General features: G+C 29.0%; 1 protein-coding gene across 2 annotated transcripts; it reads left to right on the forward strand.

Annotated features, from left to right (window-relative positions):
* Window positions 1-2666: 2666 nt before the first annotated feature.
* Window positions 2667-18666, forward strand: LOC107440900 (cyclin Y). 2 transcript variants are annotated; one of them, XM_016053980.3, is made up of 9 exons: window positions 2667-2799; window positions 6950-7169; window positions 8298-8372; window positions 9051-9082; window positions 9774-9962; window positions 11171-11290; window positions 13135-13301; window positions 14172-14334; window positions 18003-18666. In XM_016053980.3, exons 2-9 carry the CDS (start codon window positions 7022-7024, stop codon window positions 18117-18119), a joined length of 1011 nt encoding a protein of 336 aa, XP_015909466.1. In that variant the 5' UTR covers window positions 2667-2799; window positions 6950-7021; the 3' UTR covers window positions 18120-18666. The 2 variants fall into 2 exon arrangements, with proteins under 2 accessions (XP_015909466.1, XP_015909465.1); XM_016053979.3 differs by having other exon boundaries at window positions 2726-3200.
* Window positions 18667-20596: the final 1930 nt, after the last annotated feature.

Consider the following 20596-nt stretch of genomic DNA (forward strand, 5'->3'; position numbering starts at 1 on the left):
ACCACGTATACCTTAAAAATCACCTCATGATATGAAGTGATTTTAAAACAACCTCAAAATAAGCTTAGGCATAAATAAAATGACTTCATATACCCCAATAAATACCTCACTCTCATTAGTTGAAATAAGGTACAATTTTTTATACTTAAAAATACCTCTTCTGCTGCAAGTATCAGGAAATGAGCCTGGTATACCTTAAAAATCTCCTTATTAATCTGGTTGATTTGAAGTGAATTTAAAACACCTCAAAATGAGCTTAGGTATAAATAACATGACTTCATACACCTCAATAAATACCCCACTCTCTTTAGTTGAAATAAGGTACATTTTTTTATACCTCATAAATACCTTTTTTGTTATAAAGTATCAGAAAATAAACCTGGTGTACCTTGAAAACCACCTCATCATCCTGGTGGATTTGAAGTGAATTTTATACAACCTCAAAATAAGCTGAAGTGTATATAAAACAACCTCGTACAACTTAATTACAACCTTTACGAGGTCTAATTTTTATTGCTGTTTTCTCAGCAACCTTAAATATACCTCAGAACAACCTTGATACCTCAAAAATACCTCAAATCAACTTCAAATATACCTTAAATTTTCGTAAGGGTGATGTCATTTTCGACCAATTGGCGATTGAAATGGGCTACAGGTGGCGTAAAGCAGAACTCTCTACCTATGGCAACACCTCGCATGCTTTCAACAGTAGCATGTGGAGAGTCATGGAAGAAGGAAGTACCTTAGTGTATGTCTTGACATTCAAATAGAGTTTAAAACCTTTTTAGTTAGGAAACTATATAGAACTGAAAACTAAACGTATTACTAAAGGAAAGTATCATGGAAATTTTAGAAAATATTTTTAACAATTAAATACGAAAAATATTAAGAAACGGTAAAATATCGTAGTACATTCCTATACAACTGAAAAGAGGAGGAGAGGAAAGGGGGAACGGCAAAGGCATGGAACCGGTCTTCTCCCCAGATGGCGTATTTGAGCGTAGCGTGAGGGCACCATTCACTATGCATATGATTTACGTCCCGCAGTGGACTGATCATTAAGACACGGTTCCCAGCAGATCACCGAAGTCAAGCATCACTGGCTACGGTCAGTGTGCGGGTGGGTGACCTCTTGGATCAGTCTGCGTAGGGACCGAGGGTGTGCGGTATTGGTCCTCGTTAAATTGTGCTACCGTAAAGTGCTCGCTCGCGCAGGTCGTCGGGCTACCGAAGCGGGGGTGCCACCCCCTCTGCAATGGATCAAAAGTGTGATGGCATGTGTTCGGATCATCCTCAGGGATGTTTCCCAGACCGTCGCCAATAGCCCATTGTGCAGCTCTAGTGTGACGTAAATTAACAACAACAACAACAGCATATGATTTACACACCTGCGGCGGCTATGTGCAAAAGAGAATATTTTGAGCGTATGGATGGGTGGCCTAATGTAAATAATAACAAGCGTCCTTAAACGGGAAGAAATTTAGAAAATTTCCGGTGTATCCCTCCGCTTATGTTATGACTACGAGGCGATGTGTGAACAAGTCTAATGCAGTTTTGTTATTGTAATTTGGGTTTAAATCTAAACATAATTGTACCATTCATAAGAGCTTTCAGAAATACATTGATTCTCAGAGGTCGCAAGGCCAAAAAATTTTTTGGAAAGTTGTTGTTGTTGTTGTTACTTTACGTCGCACTAGAGCTGCACAATGGGCTATTGGCGACGGTCTGGGAAACATCCCGGAGGATGATCCGAAGACATGCCATCACAATTTTGATCCTCTGCGGAGGGGATGGCACCCCCGCTTCGGTAGCCCGACGACCTGCGCGCGAAGTCGAGCACTTTACGGTAGCACAGTTTAACGAGGACCAATACCGCACACCCTCGGTCCCTACGCAGACTGATCCAAGTGGTCACCCACCCGCACACTGACCGTAGCCAGTGATGCTTGACTTCGGTGTTTTGGAAAGTTAATATCTCATTGTGAATAATTCTTAAGAATTGCCATGTTTTGTATTTTATCCCTTATTTGGCTGCATTTGAATAAAATGTCGCCAAAAATATCTTTAAAAATATCTTTTTAAGTTAGCCTAATTAGAAAATATTCTAATGATTATAATATTAATATGATAATGCTGAAGTTTAAAGGCTGAAAGAAAGAACTCGGTACATGCGAAATACTGCAAAAGATATAATGCAATAATATGATGGCGCGTTTTTTCAATCTGCGGCGTAAAAATATATCGGAATCAGTAACCCGGAAGTCTTGCGAGAGCAATTTAACCACTAGCGCCACCACCCTTAGCTTTACACGATCACCCATCCATTGAGGATGAAAGATAATCTTATTGTTGACAACACTATTTTCCCCCATGAGAAATTTATCGTGAATTCTCTAAACGCGAGAGCCAGTGTTTAGGCACCACATGCAAATAAACTTTCCGACTGCCTCTGAGAAAAAATTCGCAAATGCAAATTCTGAGATTCGGACGGGAACCCTATTGGCGAGCTCTTTTGCAGGTAATCATATATCACCAGTGAGCTTCCCATTTGGCCCCAAAATTCTCAGGTGCGATTTTTTGCGTAAAGTTTGAATGCTTTTCAAAACAAACTGCTCACGCATGCGTGAGTAGCCGTGACGTGCGATTGCATATGCGAATGCGAGAATGCTCCATAAGTACCATATTTCTTTAATTTTAATATTTATCTCATGTGTGTTGAGAAGTTGGCATCGGCTAAATTGTGTCGGCAACAGTGATGGGGGTTCTACAGATGAAATAATTAAGCTCTAGATTTATATTGTAATTAATGAAACTATGGATTTCTATAAATTATCTAACTATTTTTCATTATTACTGAATACAGAAAAACTCACTTATAGAAATTTAAATCAATTGAGCAATAAAACCTTCCTTTTGGACTATATTGTGATTTGCAGACTATGAAAATGAACTGCTTTTAAAATATATTTAAAAATTATTTGAGTACATTATACATTTTTTTAAATACATATATTGTAATGTTTCTAATATTGAATCGAAGTTTCTTATGCATTGATTGTCAATCCTTTAGCCAACAATTTTAAAGACATTTAGGAAAATCGAATTTTATGATTTTTATTGATAATAAAAAGCTGTGTTAAACAGAAAGCGTAACTCTTTTATTGTACTCTTGAAAAATTCTTAAACAATATTTTAAATGGGTAAGTTATTGTATCAATTATTTAGCCGAATTTGAGAATCTTGAAATCATGATCGTAAATACAAGTGCACCCTCAGAAATTTTTTCAGGGTGCTAAAAATATTTAGTGTAGTATTTCGAATTCTGTGTTTAAATATATTTTTATAGTATATTTGAATGTTTACATTAAAATGATTGTACAAGTTTCATCCAATAATTTAATTAAGGCTTTCAAACCAATAATATTTGGTAAATTTTTCACATTGCATTAATTTGATGCCTAAAATATAAATGGAAGTTCATTTTTTAATTAAATGTTAAAAGAAAGAAACATTATTTCTGGTGTTGCATAATTTTTAATTTTCTATTATAATTTTTTTTAATACTATATATCCTATTTAGCTTATTACAAAGCACACTTGCATTTGAGTTCCAATTCATTCTTAATTTTTCAATGCTAAAATAGTTTGTTTTTAGGACAGGCAAAATAAATATTGGTTTGACTTCTTTTTTTATGAGTACTTAAGTATGTGGTCTGAATTTAACTCTAAGATGGATGATTAAAATTTTTTCTCTCAAAGACTATCTCTACTGTATTTAATATCTATGATATTAAGTTCCCAATTACCTGTTCTATTATATTAAAAATTTAAGTTATTATTGAAATTATTGTTTTTAACATTAAAATTTTTATTTTTACGTTGAATTTTAATTTGATTTTCAGTTTTTCATTATTTTATTTATACTTTGATTTACATTGGTTACCTGAAAGACTTAAAAATTGTGCTCTCTATATGTGTATGGGTCATTTTCAAAGAACTTGCAGTTTAATTTATTACTTGCACTTTAATAATAAATGTATTGTTTTAATGTTCATTTGATTTTTTTAGAGTAAGATCAAATTACGTTTTTCTTTCATTTCTTTTACGTTTCTTTTTTTTCTTTCTGTTACTCTTCCATTCTGGTACTATGTCCATTGTAACAGCATTTATTTACTTTTTTTGTATTTTATTAAATAATAAAGTCTATTTGAAGAAAATATAGGTCAGGCATTAATATTTGTATGACTAAAATTCAGTTAAATACAAGAACATTTAAAATTTAGCTCTATTGACAGCTTTCCCCTTCGTTACCTTTTTCCATTCTCTTCCCTAACATTTATTAAACTTTATTCCCCTATATAATTTTAAATTTAATGATTTACAGTATAAATTTTTTATTGTTTTAGGTAATTGTTTTTTTTTTTTAATTTAAATTCTTTTGAACACTAGTTACAGAGAAATATTTATAATGTAAATTTAAGCTGTTTTATTTCCTGTTCTAAATGAAAAAATGCAATGCTATTTTAAGTTAATGGAAAAGAAAAAATTTCAAATACAGTAAAAAATTTTATTAGTAGCAATTCGAATATTTATTTCTTTTAGAAAATTTTTCTAAATACCTCTACATTTTGAAAATGGCCCATACATATTAATGAGTTTATTTTACCATTAAATTTTGAAATGCAACTTTTGCCTATAATTTATGACTTAGAGTGAATCCAACATGACATGTAACATGCATTATTAATAATAGTTTAAAAAAATAATGACCGTAAAAGGAAAAAAATAATTTTTAATTCATTAGATTTTTAGGTGCCTGCAATTGTTCTCTATTGACCTTTTTTCCTATTATTGATACATAAATATTTTATTTTGAAAAGTATTTAATTGTTACATACCGTGTAATAGTCTAAGTGATCATCTGGTAAGTGTTTATTGGTTTAAACTAGGTTATTTTCAATTAATTATAAAGTGCACATCAAAAGCCTATATTTTTTTGAGTTGGTAAATAAAAAAGTGGTACAAAATAACAAAAAAAAATTTTTATATACATTTTTTATGAACACCTTATTTTGTATATTTAAGTTTAAATTATTTAATTTTTTCCTTCAATTTAATTTCAATATCTAACTTTTTTCAATTTCATAATTTTAACACCTAAATTTTAGTGTTCCAGGTGAGAGGTTTTTAAATTTCAGTAGTTTTGAGCTAAATAACTTAAAAGTCAAACATTTGCTATTCTAGTGGAAGAATCACAAATGTTTGACTTTTAAGTGGTATGTGACCAGACTACCTTTGTACTTTAATAATACTAGTTTTGTGTAGATATTTAAATGTTAGTTAAAGTTGCTTTTTTATATTGCTGCCAAGTAAAATACATGAAATATTTAAAACGCATGATGTATATATATCTGCAGTTAGTGTGCGGAATTTCCACTCTCCATTGGGGACTTAATATTTAAGGCTGGTTAGTAAGTTTCAGAGTTATGTTCTAGTCTTGAGTGACTGAAATTGACTCTAGTGTAACAGAAAAAGGATTTGACACAAGAGCTGCACTAATGCTGAAAGACAGTGATATAGTATAGGGGAAAAGTAGGGAACATTTCTGATATTTTAATTTCAATGATATGTTGATGATATTAAAACCATTGAGACCTTATGACAATGCTATTTTAATTTAACATTGTTATTACTTTGCTGTAAATATGTTTCAGCTTTTCAAAATTACAACTGAAATTTCAATTTAAAAATTTTCAGCTTTTGGTACCATTTATATGGTTTTGGTCCCTAAAAAGTTCGTTGTTATACTATATCTTTTAACATTTTACGAATTGTTCATATTTTTCATGAAAATAGTGGCGAGCTGAAAGTTTAGACTTGCTAGTATCTTTAGAATTGCAACTTCATGTCTTGTACAGCGCCTGCCTTCTGTTTATTATTGTAATAGAATTCAGAGATCAGTAAATCAGAGAATGGCATGTTTATTAGAACATTACTCAGACAGAGAGTTACAAAGTTGAAACATACACTAATACACTGGGACAGGAGAAATAGAAAAGATCATCAGATAAACAGAATTACTACTTGTATGAGCCTTCTTGGGCTCAAACTCAATGTCCAATCAAAATGAGACTAAGAAGAAAAATGCCAATTTTTTATTTATAAAAATTTTTATTAGGATTTAAAGTATTTAAAATTTTCTAATTACAAAAAATGATCTGAATAAATGAATATATGTGACCATATTTACACTTTTTTCTGTTTAAGTTTTCAGGTATTTTTTCATTAAGCCACAATAACCGTCCTGTATTATTTAAAATGTGTTTTCAGCTTTTTTAGCAAGCTAGTCTAACGGTATATTTGTATACGATATAATGTGTGGGTAATATTTTAAAATTTTTCTTAAAGGGATTAAGATTTTTCTAAATGTCATTAAGTGTTTTAAAATCTAATTTTAGGTGTTTTTGTTGATTTACTGAGTTTTTGATGTATTCAGTGATACATTATCTGGTCAAAATTATCCACACACTCAGTTCTGCATTAAATCGACACTCAGTCGTCCATTAAAATCGACACTCAAGCAATTCACTTCACCTTAAAAATTTATTTCAATGTGTCAATCACAGCTAAAGTGAAGTGAGTATTGGCAGTGAGGATAGGAGGCGAACCACTATCAACATTGCTATATAGCTTCCAATTGTGCATTAAATTATATAACCTGCCAGATCCACTTCTTGAGGTGGTTGTTTGAATACTTTTGTCCAGTTAGTGTTTAACTTAAATTTTAATATGTCAGAATTTTTTATTGTTAGAATTTAAATTACTTGATTTGTGATATACAGAAAAAAGCAATTTTAAAATTAATATTTTACTGGTGTGAATATTACTTTCTTTTCTTTTTTTAATTTTCTTTGAAAATTTAGTTCTGAATGTTAAATTTTTTTTCCAGTTTTTGATAGAAATGAACAAGAAATTAAATAAAGAAATTTCCATTATACAATAAAGCCTCATATTTATCGTAATGGGCAACAAAGTCTCATGTTGCTCTTGTCAGAGTCCAACTTTTGCAAGAAAAGTTGATGAAGGTCATCTAGATGATTATAGCCGAAATTTCTATCCTGATGAAAGTATATCCAATCTTCAACATATAAGTGAAAGAGAACCAGAAGGTACATTTAGTTCTTTAGAAAGTTTATTTAGCTACTGAGATTTTAATTTAATTATTATTTTTCTTGTAAATGATTCAAAATTTATATTTACTCGACCATTATGCAAATGGTTAAATATCTACATTCAGTTTTTTTTTTTTTGAATAATAAATTAAAAGCATGCTTTTTTTCTTTTTACTGTTTTGCTACTTTAAAATTTGTTGCTGAGAAAGTTTTAATGTTTATTTCAGTTGTTAGTGAAATAAAAATAGTTTATATATTATGTATCTGTGATTCTGCTTACGTGCCTATTTTTTTTTTTTTTTTTTTTTCANTTTTTTTTTTTTTTTTTTTTTCTAGTTTCAAGTACGCCAAAAATCATAGGGAGGAGACGAAAAAGTTTCATTGTGCCCTTTGGGGAGATGTGTAATTCTCTTATTAAGGAAAAAAAAATACAAAATGGCAGCAGATTTAAATAGACTGAATAATAAAAGAAAAATGTTAAAAAATTTATTATTTTTTTGTATTAATAGCAAAATTAGAATATGAAAATAATTCTGAATATCAAACTAGATTGCTGTTTTTTGTTGCATTAACTCTAGTTTTGCTCTTCTTGTTTTGAAATTTTTTGTTTAGTGTACCAATCGATTAGATTTCTTAGAATTTTATTTTAGACCATTTTAAATGGACTGAGCTAAAATATTACAAAAAGATTTATTTTTCAACAAAAAAAAAATCTAAACTGAGAAATATTTGGAATTCAAAAGGGAAGCAAAAAATCTACAAAGGATGTCATCTTCAATGATTGTTTTTTGATTGAGTCTAAAATAATAATGGCCGCGTGACCGAGCTGACTCTAGTTGCTTGAATTCCATAGTTGTTAAAAGTTAATTTAATTTGTTTATATTAAATAATGTAATTTTGTTTTTATATTTAGTTGGAATGTTATAAAACACAGTATTTCAATTGAAATTTATTTTAGTTTTTACTTTGGTTTATTTATGACCATTTTTACCTATGAATACAAACTTTTGCATGCTATTTTATATATATTGTATTTGTGTTCTTTGTTCATCTTCCACAAATTGTACTCCTTTTTTCCTACCACAAATTTACAACCCTATCTATAAGTCTTGGTTTTATTTTCAGATTTTGATGCTGATCCATCTACTCACCCAACTGCTGGGCCATTATTTATGCAAAGATCTAAAAGTGATATGAGATGTAAGTTCTTAATTTTGCTCATTGCCCAGTTAACGTGTTTGAAATTTTGCTCTGTATGAGAATTTTTTATTAAGTACAATAGCGAAATTTAAAATTTTACTGTAAAAGATTCATACTCGCTTAAAAAAATTAATTGTTTTCTTCACCAACACAGATTTAATAAAAACATTAATTTTATATTTTAAAATTATGCAATTTATTAAAAATGCAAATCAAGTTTAATGTCATGCAAAACAAATTATTTGGACTTCAATACAAATAATAGTTAGAGACACTATATTATGAATTTTGCTGTAGGTTGCCCCACTATGATCATATTAATATAATGTAGTGGTTTCAGAAAATAATACCCAATACAAATGTTAAATTATTCTATTTGTAGACACGAAACAGACCAACTCACCCTGGCCTTCCACGTTTCCAACAAAATATTAACTTGCGTGTAATGTCGATCTAGTAATTTTTATAAGATTATCATCTATTAATCTTTGCATTTGTCTACCACAACATTTGACGAAGCTTCTGCAAGTTACTTTGTCCTGAATTGTATGCATACTTTTTATGAGTTCTCTTTTAAGTAAAATTCAATTAAAATTTCCAAATACTTTAAGAAATATTATAAATTTTATCTTTAGGTAATTTTTCTTCATAAATTTATTATGTATCCCCTTTTTCTAGATTTTCGAGAGAAAAGGAGAAGCCATAGTAATGTAAGTATCTTGATGTTGATTCATAAATGATGTTAATGTGAATTGGAATATATGATTCTGAATTATACTAATATAAAAAGCATGAATGATTATTTTAAACCTGCAATAAGAATTAAGAAGTGTGATAAAAAGAACTTATTTCAATGGAACTTCATTACTGACTTTTTTAAAGTTATTATGTTCATGAAGATTGATGTTTTGCAGCTGTTAGACTGTCAATATATGAGAAACTTTCGAAATTTTACTGTTAGCACTGATCAATTGCACTAAGACAAGTAAATGGCCTTCCTTTAAATTCTGTACAAATATGAGCAAGCATTTATAAAACAGTGCTTTCCATCATTATTGTTAAACCAAGACTGTACAAGTTCGAGTGTACAGCTGCATCAAGGCCAGGTGGCAAGGATTTGATAAATTTTCCATGCCTCCGTAAAAGGAGGTGAGAGAATGAGCAAGTTGAATTGAAAATAAGATTTTTTTAAAAAAGAATTCTTAGGATTTGTTTTATGGTATTTTGATTTTTTAAAAAGCAAAAGTCACATTACATTATTTATCACATTAGACTAGATAGATGGGAGCCTATTGTGTGGTCAATTAAACTGTATGTTCTATAAATAGATTACAATTTTTCTGTTTATGAGTGCTATGCAATTTGGTATTTTATGTAATCAAGGATTTATTTATTTTTCAGTTACTAGAAACTAGACCTTTAAAGAAATCAAGTTCATGTTCCACTATTTATTTAGATGATAGCACAGTTAGTCAACCAAACTTAAAAAATACGATCAAGTGTGTTGCCTTAGCAATATATTATCACATTCGCAATCGGACATCTAATCGTACCCTAGATATATTTGATGAAAGAATTCACCCATTGTCAGTAAGTATTATGTATTTATAATTTTTAATCGCTAACTATCAGTTTCAAATTTAGTTATGCTTTTCTGCTGTTTCTGTCAATAATTACTCAACATAGAAATGTGTATAAAGATGTAAATTTGTATTTCTATTAGGTTTACTATAGTAAATTAAAATATAGTGTGCATTGAATCCCTCATAAACTATTATTTTTTGTGGACATTGCTAACTATAATTTTGATATATTAAAAATTTATACTCCGGGTGTCAGAAAATGAATTTCAACTCAGCATTTATGTTCAATCTCATTTTTGAAGAAGATTAACTAACTAAAGTACAGAATATATCAATTGTAAACCAATTTTTGTTTTTTTTTTGTTTTCTCAAAAAAGCTATTAACCCTTGAACCGTCAATCTTTTTTGAGCAAACTCCAAAGATTCAATATTTCTTTTCCATTAAACTTAATATAACTATAGAAAAACCAGTTAATTGTCCGGGAAATCAACCAACTCCTTTACCTAACAGACAATTTAAAGCTTAATGTAATTAAAAGTAATTTTATCCTTTCTTCTAATTTATGTTAAAAATTATCTGTAAAATTGCAGGGCTATTTTTACCCTGGGAAAAAAGGAAAAAACTGGTAGTTAATTTATTCATTTCTAGTTTATTTTAAGGAGGAGTAAAAGAACCCTGACTTTTAGACTTATTGACAATTATAACTTTTATGTAAGACTGTTTCTGATGGTTTAATATAATTTTATAAAATCTTATTTCTTCCGAAAACTGGTTACTCTTTTCTGAAGTATGAACAGATCTACATGTTAAATATATTAAAAGTCTGATATAATATCTATGGCATATGCGTATCCCAAATGATTGTCAAGATATAAAAATTATGTATAATAATGTCTTAAAAATAGCTAAATATTCACTGTGATGTCTATAAATATTTAAGAGGAAATATGTTTTGTTTTATGTGAAGCAAGCATTATATTAATAGTAGATAATTTAATTAAACATTAATTAATGTTTTAAATCATAAACACCACAGTGTATCTCTGCAAAATTACAGTAATAGTTTCAGGAACATTGCAGAGCTGAATCATGTTTAGAGAATCTTGCTTGTTATTATAAGTATCCTTAAGAGTTGCAAGCATAATTATAACTTGCATTATTTTTTACTTTTTTTTTCTTTCATTCCTAATAACAAATTTATTTTTAATTTATAGAAAGATAAGATTCTAGATGATACTGATTTAAAAGATCCTGACCATCGTAGTATATGTAGATTTGTTAGAACCTTATTTAGTGCTGCTCAATTAACTGCGGAATGTGCCATAATAACTCTTGTAAGTTATATCTTATTTATATTGTATTTTAAAAGTTGATATTTCTGTAGAACTTTGTCGATTATGTAATAATATGTATAAAAAAATAATAAAAACTAAAATTTCTTTGGTAATATGTAACCTCATTTCTATAAATTAAGCAATTGCATCAGTTAACTCAATCAAGGCAGTGCTTTCTTTCTCTTGTAAGTCTTATAAGATTTTAAATGTCAAAATTGTGATATTTTATGTTAATATGGATACAGCTTTTAGTAAGATATATTTATCCATGCACATTAAAAAAGAAAAATAATAATTTACTTATACCTTTCTTTTATAAATTAATAAGAAGGTTTCAAGTAACATTAAAACTAATCAAAAGATTATTATTAGATCATAAAATTAATATTTTTAATTCTAAAACGAACCATTCTTTCAACTCCTGCTTATAATAATCGTGAAAAAATGTGCATAAATAATAATGACTCATTTTCTAAAAGCTGTTTTTGTGATCTTTCAAAATACTTTAATTATTTTGTCCAAGGTTGCCACGCTACTTTGAAAAGTCCGGGAATTTAACATTTTTGAACCAAAATCTGGAAAACTGGAGTTTGATTCTCCGAACATGCGACCTTTGCGCTAACATTTTCTGTAGAACACATTCCCTCTATCACCAAGGTTTGATATATGAATTCAATTAAATTCGTTATTAAGAACTCCCGGGAAGCATGGGAATTGCTGTTCCATTTGGAAATCATAAAGCAATAACTTAAATATCCTGGGGTTGATCCAGGTTTTATTTTAGGGCCATTTTTGTAAAGAATGGAAATTATTTTTCTGGAAATTTTATAATTGATTAGGAACATTCAATTTTAGCAATCACTACTTTTTATTCCAATTTATTTATTTATAATTTTTTTTTTTTTTTGTAAGTCCACCATGGTGCGTAGCATTTTTAAAAAGTGCTTAAAGGTGCTTCTTGCATTAGGTGATTTTAAAAAGTGCTTAGTTTTCCATTTTAGAAAATGAAATCTTTTTCTTTACCAGGTCGATTTTTGCTGCGTATTATGCAAAAGCATGCTTTTCACATAGTTCTATTCAACATTTTCACAATTCATTCAACCACAATTCATTTTGGCCTATCGTGGGTCAATAGCATATGAAAGCGCCATTTACATGTTTGATGAAATATTTGCGAGTCTGCATGAACATCTACTGAGCTGGGTTCGGTGAAAATAATGCACTCTCATGTGCAACCTTGCTACATTTTGCAAGATATTCTCAATTTCAGGCTTCATTTTCTACCCTCTGATTTCGAACCGAAAAATCTTTCAATCTTTTTATTTTGGCTAATATAATCAAGAAAAAGAGTTTTTTTGTCAGAAACTTGTTATTTTATCATGATCATGTAAAGTCTTTTAAAATTATTTTGTCTTTGTTAATGCATATAGTGCTTGAAAATATTCTTTGAGTGCTTAAAAAATACTTAAAAGGTGCTTTTTTTTTGTTGAAAGATTTGACTACGCACCCTGTCCACATATTTTTCGGCCACACTCTATGTTTTTCAAATTCTTGAGTATTTTATACGTTATTCTGACATGCGCATTTCAAATTTGTGCCATCCCTTTTTTTGAAGCGTTCAATTTAACATTAACAGTGCTAATCTGACTAATAATGAAAATCGAAAAAAAAATCATTGACTCAGCAGGGAGTAGGTAATGTTGGCAATAAACAACAAACCTTTATGTTTACTTCGACTATCAGTTCTCACTGAACATTGTATAGGTAGGCTTGTTTTTTGTTTATGATTCTTTCTAATATTGCATCCTTTATTTTGAAATTTTAACTGATTGTTTTATATTTAGGTTTATTTAGAGAGACTTTTAACCTATGCAGAAATAGATATTGTTCCTAGCACATGGAGACGAATTGTTTTGGGTGCAATTCTTTTATCTTCTAAAGTTTGGGACGACCAAGCAGTTTGGAATGTAGATTATTGTCAGATTCTTAAAGATATTAGCATAGAAGACATGTAAGTTTAATTCAGTTGATTTTCATAATTTTTATTTTATCAATTGTGTAATTGCTGTATCGTGCACAAAATAAGAAATAGAACACCTTAACTTTCTATCTATTGATCCCATACTATAGTGCAGTCTTAGTGGTTGGGTTGGGTAGTTATCTTTACATATGCTACAGCATTATTACTGTAAAATAAATATTTTTTATTTGTTGCTTCAATTCTAGATTGGCAAAATTTTGATATTTGTCAGTTTTTGATGGTTTAAATCATAGATAAAACTGTCCAATCACGAACCTTAGAAGTATCATTTATGTATTAGCATAAATTCATATTTTAAATAGCCCATTTCAAATACTGCTGAAGATCAGATATTGAGTTCTACTTTTCTTATAAAATTTAACTTATGTTGAAAGAAAATGTTTGGAAAAAGATAATCCTTTTATTACATAAATATACTTTAAATACAGACCACTATATGCTAACAAAAGATCGTGTGAAAGCTCTATGTTGTTTTAAAGAAGATATTCTAATAATAGAAAAAAATTAGTTTTAAGTCACTTGAAATTTATTTATTTTTTTAAATTTAGAAGCAGATAAATTAGTATAAATAAAATTTTTGTCCTAGTTACTTATACTGCAGTTGATAACACTAAAATTAAATGTTTGATAAATCAAATTATATAAAGTTTTGCTTCTTAATAGTTAAATAATAGTTGTCTGTTTTATTACCATTATTATTTTATTAAGTAAGTTATCTGTTTTATTTTTTATGAAAGTATCATATAAGTGGAAAATGAAATTAACTAACAAACATGTTATTTCTTTCTATTTTATGCTTAAAATTGTTACAAAGAATTTAGTTTATTTATTTGGTTTTAGGAATGAGTTAGAAAGACAGTTTCTTGAAATGCTACAGTTCAATATTAATGTTCCTGCTAGTGTATATGCAAAATATTACTTTGATCTACGAAGCTTGGCTGATCAAAATGAATTAACGTTTCCTACTGAACCTTTGAGTAAACAAAGAGCTCAGAAACTGGAGGTCTGTTTCATAAATGATTTTAATGTACATTGTTATTGAATTATTTTCTTTCTTTTTTTTTCAATAACTATTTATTTTTAGGAATATATGAATATGCAACTAATGTTGTGTTAAAAAAATTAATGTTGGTGTTAAATTAAAATGTTAATTTTTGTGAAGGTCAGTGCTATGAAATTTTTAAAGTATAGTTTATTTTATTGATAACATAAAAAATTACTAATGTTTTCCCAACATAAGTTGAAACTTGTAAAAATAATGAAAACAGTCTAATGTGTTTTCATGTCCAGATGAATTAAGTATACCTGGCCAACCTTAAATGGAGATTTCTCACAGCAGCACATTTGTTTGTATATGTTCTGTAATTACTTCAACTTAAAAATTTAACAACATTGACACAGTATTAGTTTTACTCTATTTAGTTTTTTTATTATTAAATGATAAACGCTGATCTTTAAGATCAGATTAGCAGTTGAAAGGAGCAATGGTTTTTTTGCAATAAAAAATTAACTAGGCAAATAAAACAAGACCTGGCCAAAATATCATCCAATATAAGATATGGGAAAACATAATTAGGTTTAACCTATCCCCTGAATAAGAAGACTGGCCATTTGTCCTGCTGGCTAGTACCCTGTCAGAGACAAACATGTCTAATAGGGTGATGATTTCCTCAAACAGCTACACAACTCTCACGTCAGCGTTTCATACTGTTTAGCAGGGTCTTGATCAATCCTTGTAGTAACCGCACCCATTCTTAAGGTAACCTTGAGCTCAACAATGGTTGTTGGAGCTAGTCTGAGTTGCAATTGAGTATCTAAGGGCTTCCCATATGTATCTGACGGGATTAAGGTCAATGGACATTACTGGCCACTCCAATTGTTAAATATCCTCTGATTTGGAGATATTTGTCCACCATCTGGACCTGGTGTGAATGAGCGCTATTGTTCTTAAAGATGAAGTTTGGTTCATATACTCTGTGGAAAGTCTTACATAGGATGCAAGGATCTCTTACCTATACCGCTGATCTGTAATAGTACTTCTATCGAATCCCGGGTTCTCTCCTATTGAGAATACGTCTGGAGTTGCTGTCCAGACTGAAGAGGACGTGCTCCAAAACAACCTTTGTCCAAGACAAGTATTCTCGACGCCATGATTATTTTTGTGGTTCTCAGTCAAGGGTATGCAGACTACTACGCATCTGGCATGCAGGCCATCTGCTTTAATTAAGTCTCTGTAAAATGAATGTGTCTGTTACATTGTACAGGATGTAGGCCAGTTCTTTTGCTATCACAAATCTATCCCTTTTGGCTGGAAGTCTCGAGGCGGCTTTGTTGCCCTTTTGTGGCCTTGACCAGTTTGGTGGACCATTATTTCTGTCTCGGTGAAGTGTTTACTCAAAGTGAACATCATATTCTGATCCCTACAGTTAATAGCTTGTTATTGGCCTGTGTGGAGTCTTCTAACTATCCACCATCTTGTGGCATCATCTAGACTATGACAATTGACCATTATAATGATGTGTGAGCAATGAAATTCAAAAAACAAGGATTGTGCTAAGCTGCGATATTTCACAACGTCCTTGCTCTAGAAGCTTCAAATAAGGTACCTATACACAAACGCAATCACAGTGGCACTACCTTATGATGTCACAGGCCACTGGTCTAGAGGTGTCCTTGAAGAAGGTAGCTATCATCTACCTTATTCTTATCGGCATTACTTATTTCTTTTTTATGGAAACGGTTCCTCCCACTAATTGTTGTCATTAGTGTTTTTCATTTGATATGCTGTCTTATAGAAAGGTCTAAATTTTCCCTTTTCAAATTTAAAACTTCTGAAACATTTGCAAATCATGATACATTCTATTGCTTTTCATTTATTATTCAGTATCTACACACATTTAAAAATAAATAATGAAAAACTATCAGGATTTACAAATGTCATAAGGGCGGATGAAGTTTTATAGTACAGTAGAGAACCATTTATCCGGTATCCAGATAACCGGGAAAAATTTTGCTCGATTTTCCCGCCATTTTAATCTAGAACGAAAAAAGCGGAAATTGGACTCATCCTTGAAGTTGAGTAGAGGAAAATGTAAGGAAGGGGGAAAAAATTTTCCCCATTTACCCAGAGAAACGTCATTTCCTCCATGACCTTGAAGGCAGGGAAGGGGGGAATGTTTTATTTTTTCCTTTAGGCCGTCAATCAAATTCAAGGGTGTGGCATGCTGATTTCGTTTTCTGCTTGATTTACGAGGGGGGTGGGAAAAATGCATTGCATGCATATCAGTGAACAGGGAAAAAAAAGAGAAAAATATATTTATTTGACATCGACTAATAAAAATAAAATCTTTTTCTTTTGAATAAATTCTCATTCTTTGGAAGTGCGGTATCAATTGCAAGTTTTTCTTGGTGTGGAATCACATCTGCTGTAATTAAAAATCTTGTTTTTATCAACAAAAAAAAATAAAGTAAAAGGAGAATTGTTTATTAATTTAAACATAGGATTATTTTATGAAGCAGATTGCAGTTTTGTTTTTCTGATTCCACTACGTTTGATTTTTTTTCTTTTTGCACTCAATAAATTAATTCTTTTTATTCATAAATTTTATCATTAGGTTTTTTTATTTTATTATTCCGTTGATCTTACCTTGTTCCGGGTTTTAATATTTATGCTAGTGCCTTTTTTAACTATCGTTTTAGTTCGATAATTTTCAAGTGTTTTTATTTAGATTAATAAGTTTTCCGTTTATTTTATTGTTTCCCCCCGTATAATTAGGTATGAAATATATTGCGATATTTAATCATTGGTTTTGTTTATATTATTTAATTTAGGAATTGTAATTATTTTTTAAAAAAAAATATTAGAATTTTGTATTTTTTAAACTTGATTTTCTTGTCTAAACTTTTTTATTCTTTTAAATGTTGTATTTCTACCATTTTTTTTTTTCTTTTTAAAGTTAGGAGTACCTTTCTTTTTTCTCTTACTTTATGCATTACACTCTTTCGTTGTACTTCGGATTCGATAAAACATCGATTAACGACACTTTTTGGTCGATCCAGAAAACCGGGAAATTCAGATATCCGGGATAGCGATGGTCCCGAGCATCCGGGATAATTGGTTCTCCTGTATTAGTATAGAAAGACTTCAAAATTGTTTATATTTTTCATAGTGCTGATTTAATTTTGCTGCATGTAAAATACTCCTGAATTTAAATTTATTCAGTTTGCTTTATTCTTAGAACTGTAAATAGTAATTCTGTTACACAGTTTTTTTTTTATGTGTTTTAAATTATTTAAATAGCAAATAACTTCCAAGACTAATTTAATAGGGTTGGTTTTTTGGGACTTATATGGAAAAGCAAGTCAAATTTTTTAATGGTATTTAAAGTTTAAATTTACTAAACATTTGTACCTATGTTTTACTCATTCATTTATTAATAAAATAAACTAAAGTGTCTTATTATTAAAAATTTCCATGCATTCATAATAAGATAGCCATGAAGACTGAAAAAAGAAAAACTAAATGTAGTTTTGCTGTTTTGTCCTTTTGAATATATTTTAACTAATAAATTATGCTACTTTGAAGAGTTTGCATTAAGTATTTTTCTTTTTTTTTTAGCATGTGAAATGGAAAAAAATATATATATAAATAACTCAGATTATATTTTTTAGGCTATGTCTCAAGCTATGTCCAGTACATTAATGGACTTGCATCAAAATGGTATTAGAAAATGGTATAGTTTAGACAACTTTATTGTGTTACGCAAAAGTGCTGCTATCTTATCCTGACGAAAGTGGAAATTGATTTGTAAAATTCTAGCTCAGGTGCTTGCCAAAGTTGTTGTAGGAAGAGAAATATCTGGCTGTGATCATGATTCTATGTCCACAGTATTTAGAACAGCATTTCTGAAACTTGTGGAATTATCCTTATACCATCCATGATGTTAAATATATCCTATACTCTGTGCACCTGTTCTTTTTTATACAAATGTGAAAAAGTGATAGTTTGCAATGTATTCATTTGAATAGTTCTTTTGTAAATTAGAATTTCTTTTTATATATACTTACTTGAAAAATGTAAATGACTGCTTAGACACGTTATATTGAAATGGTACTTATATTAAAAGGTAATTGTAGTTCTCCTTATTAATATAATTTTATTTTTAAATTATTTTAAATCAAGTTATAGGCTTATGATTAAGTATACTTTTAGCAATTCAAAAAAATTCTTATTGCGCTACATTCTACCAATTTGCTAAGTATCTTTTGTGTTCTTTTAATTTGCTTTCAAATTGCAAAAGTTTTATACATATTTACATTCAATTAATTGATCGATAGTTTTTAAAAAGTTTACATCATTTGAAAATGAATTGATCTATAAAATATATAATTGGCCTATCTTTTTGCTGGCTTTTTTTTTCCCATTGTTATATACTATATACAGTATATTACAAACGTCCTATTGTTATAATTCAATTTTTTATTTTTTTTCTCATAAAATTATTTCAAAATTACTATATTTTCAGCCATTTTTACATTTAGTTGATCAGTAATTTTTAAAAAGTTTACATAATTTCCAAATGAATTGATTTACAAAATTTATAATAATTAGTATAGCCTTTTGCTGATGCATATTTTATCCCTTGTTATATTTTGTTTACAATACTACTAGTTCCCCATTGTTATATCTATTTATTATATTCTTTTGCCCTAAAATTTACTTTTGAATTATATTTTTACTTTCAATCAATCAATAATTTTAACTTATTCAAAATGAATTTATTTACAAAATCTATTATAATCAATATAGCGTTTTGCTGATATATGTTTTCTATTATTATATTTTGTGTACAATATAGTGCTAGTTTTTCCATTGTTATATTTCAATTAGTTATATTCTTTTGTCTTAAAATTAATTTTTAAATTAAAACATTTTTAATCATTTTTACATTCAATTGATCAATAATTTTTAAAAAGTTAACATTTATATAAGAATCAATTTACAAAATATATTATAATTGGTATAGCTCTTTCCTGAAGTGTGTTTTTTCTATTGTTATATTCCGTGTACAATATATTGCAATTTTCCCTTTGTTATGTTTCAAGTCAAGTTCCCCACTATTTAAAAACAAAAATACTTTTCTCTCATCTAAAACTTTTTGTTTAATTTTATTTTAGGAGAATAAAGAAAATGCTCAACAATTAAGTGAGATAACCCATTATTCTTCACGGCCTTTTTTATTATATTGTTTACCTTATTTTTTAGCGTTTTTTCTTTATTTTACAGTTGCATTATTTTAAAAAAATCTATTTTTTCTAAGAATGGTGCTTCCATGCGATTAAAGGAGAGGGATGTCTTCCTTCTTAAACTGTTTCTCTGTTTATTTGTTTTTCTGGTATTCTAATTTTCATTTACTCTTATTCCACAGATTGGATTTTAAACAGTTATTGTTTATTCTCAGGAAAGGTAATAGATTGCCTTTTACTTTGTTCTAAATTTTTTCCTTCGAATTCTGGCGTTCGCATATAAAATTTTGTATATAAGTGCCTTGAAAATTTTCAGCTTAAATCTTTTAAGAAGGAAATTTATGAAGCTATCTCAAGCTAATCAGCATTAGTTTTACTTAGAATAGTGTATATCCATTTTTTTAGTGATATGTGACAAGCTCATTTTGTTTTCTTTAAAATTTGAAATGATACAATTAGCACTGTTTACTTCATTTAGTTTTAAAACGTTCTTTACTCTTAAAAGTAGTATCTATTATATAAGTATCATTTACAGTAGCCTTTATAAATTGCTAATTTTTAGAAACTTGTTTAAAAATAAATGAAGTGTTATCTTTTGAGCATTCCGAAAGTGTTATTCATAAGTGCACTATTTTTTTAAGAGCCAGTTTTTTTAAGAGTCTGACAGGGTTGGATGCTTCACATTTTTGATTTTATTGAAATATTCAGAATATGTTTTTTATGTAAAACTATTTGAGATATATATATGTATATTTGCTAGGAAATTTTTTTTTTTTCGAAGTTTTAGGGTGTCAATATTTTGAAAAAACACATCAATTTACAAGTGGCAATACAATTAAAAAAACAAGTGAATCACAACACGGACTGCTATTTCACACTAATTATTAAGACATACTTTCAGTGGACCCTTGTATCTCAGATCATTCAAATATCTTTAAGAAAAAGCTACTTTCTTAAACTTCGACCATCAAAATCTACTAATATCAACTGTAAAACACAAAGGTGTATATTTCTTTCAA

Source organism: Parasteatoda tepidariorum, chromosome X2, assembly GCF_043381705.1.
Source record: "Parasteatoda tepidariorum isolate YZ-2023 chromosome X2, CAS_Ptep_4.0, whole genome shotgun sequence".
Lineage (NCBI taxonomy): Eukaryota > Metazoa > Arthropoda > Arachnida > Araneae > Theridiidae > Parasteatoda > Parasteatoda tepidariorum.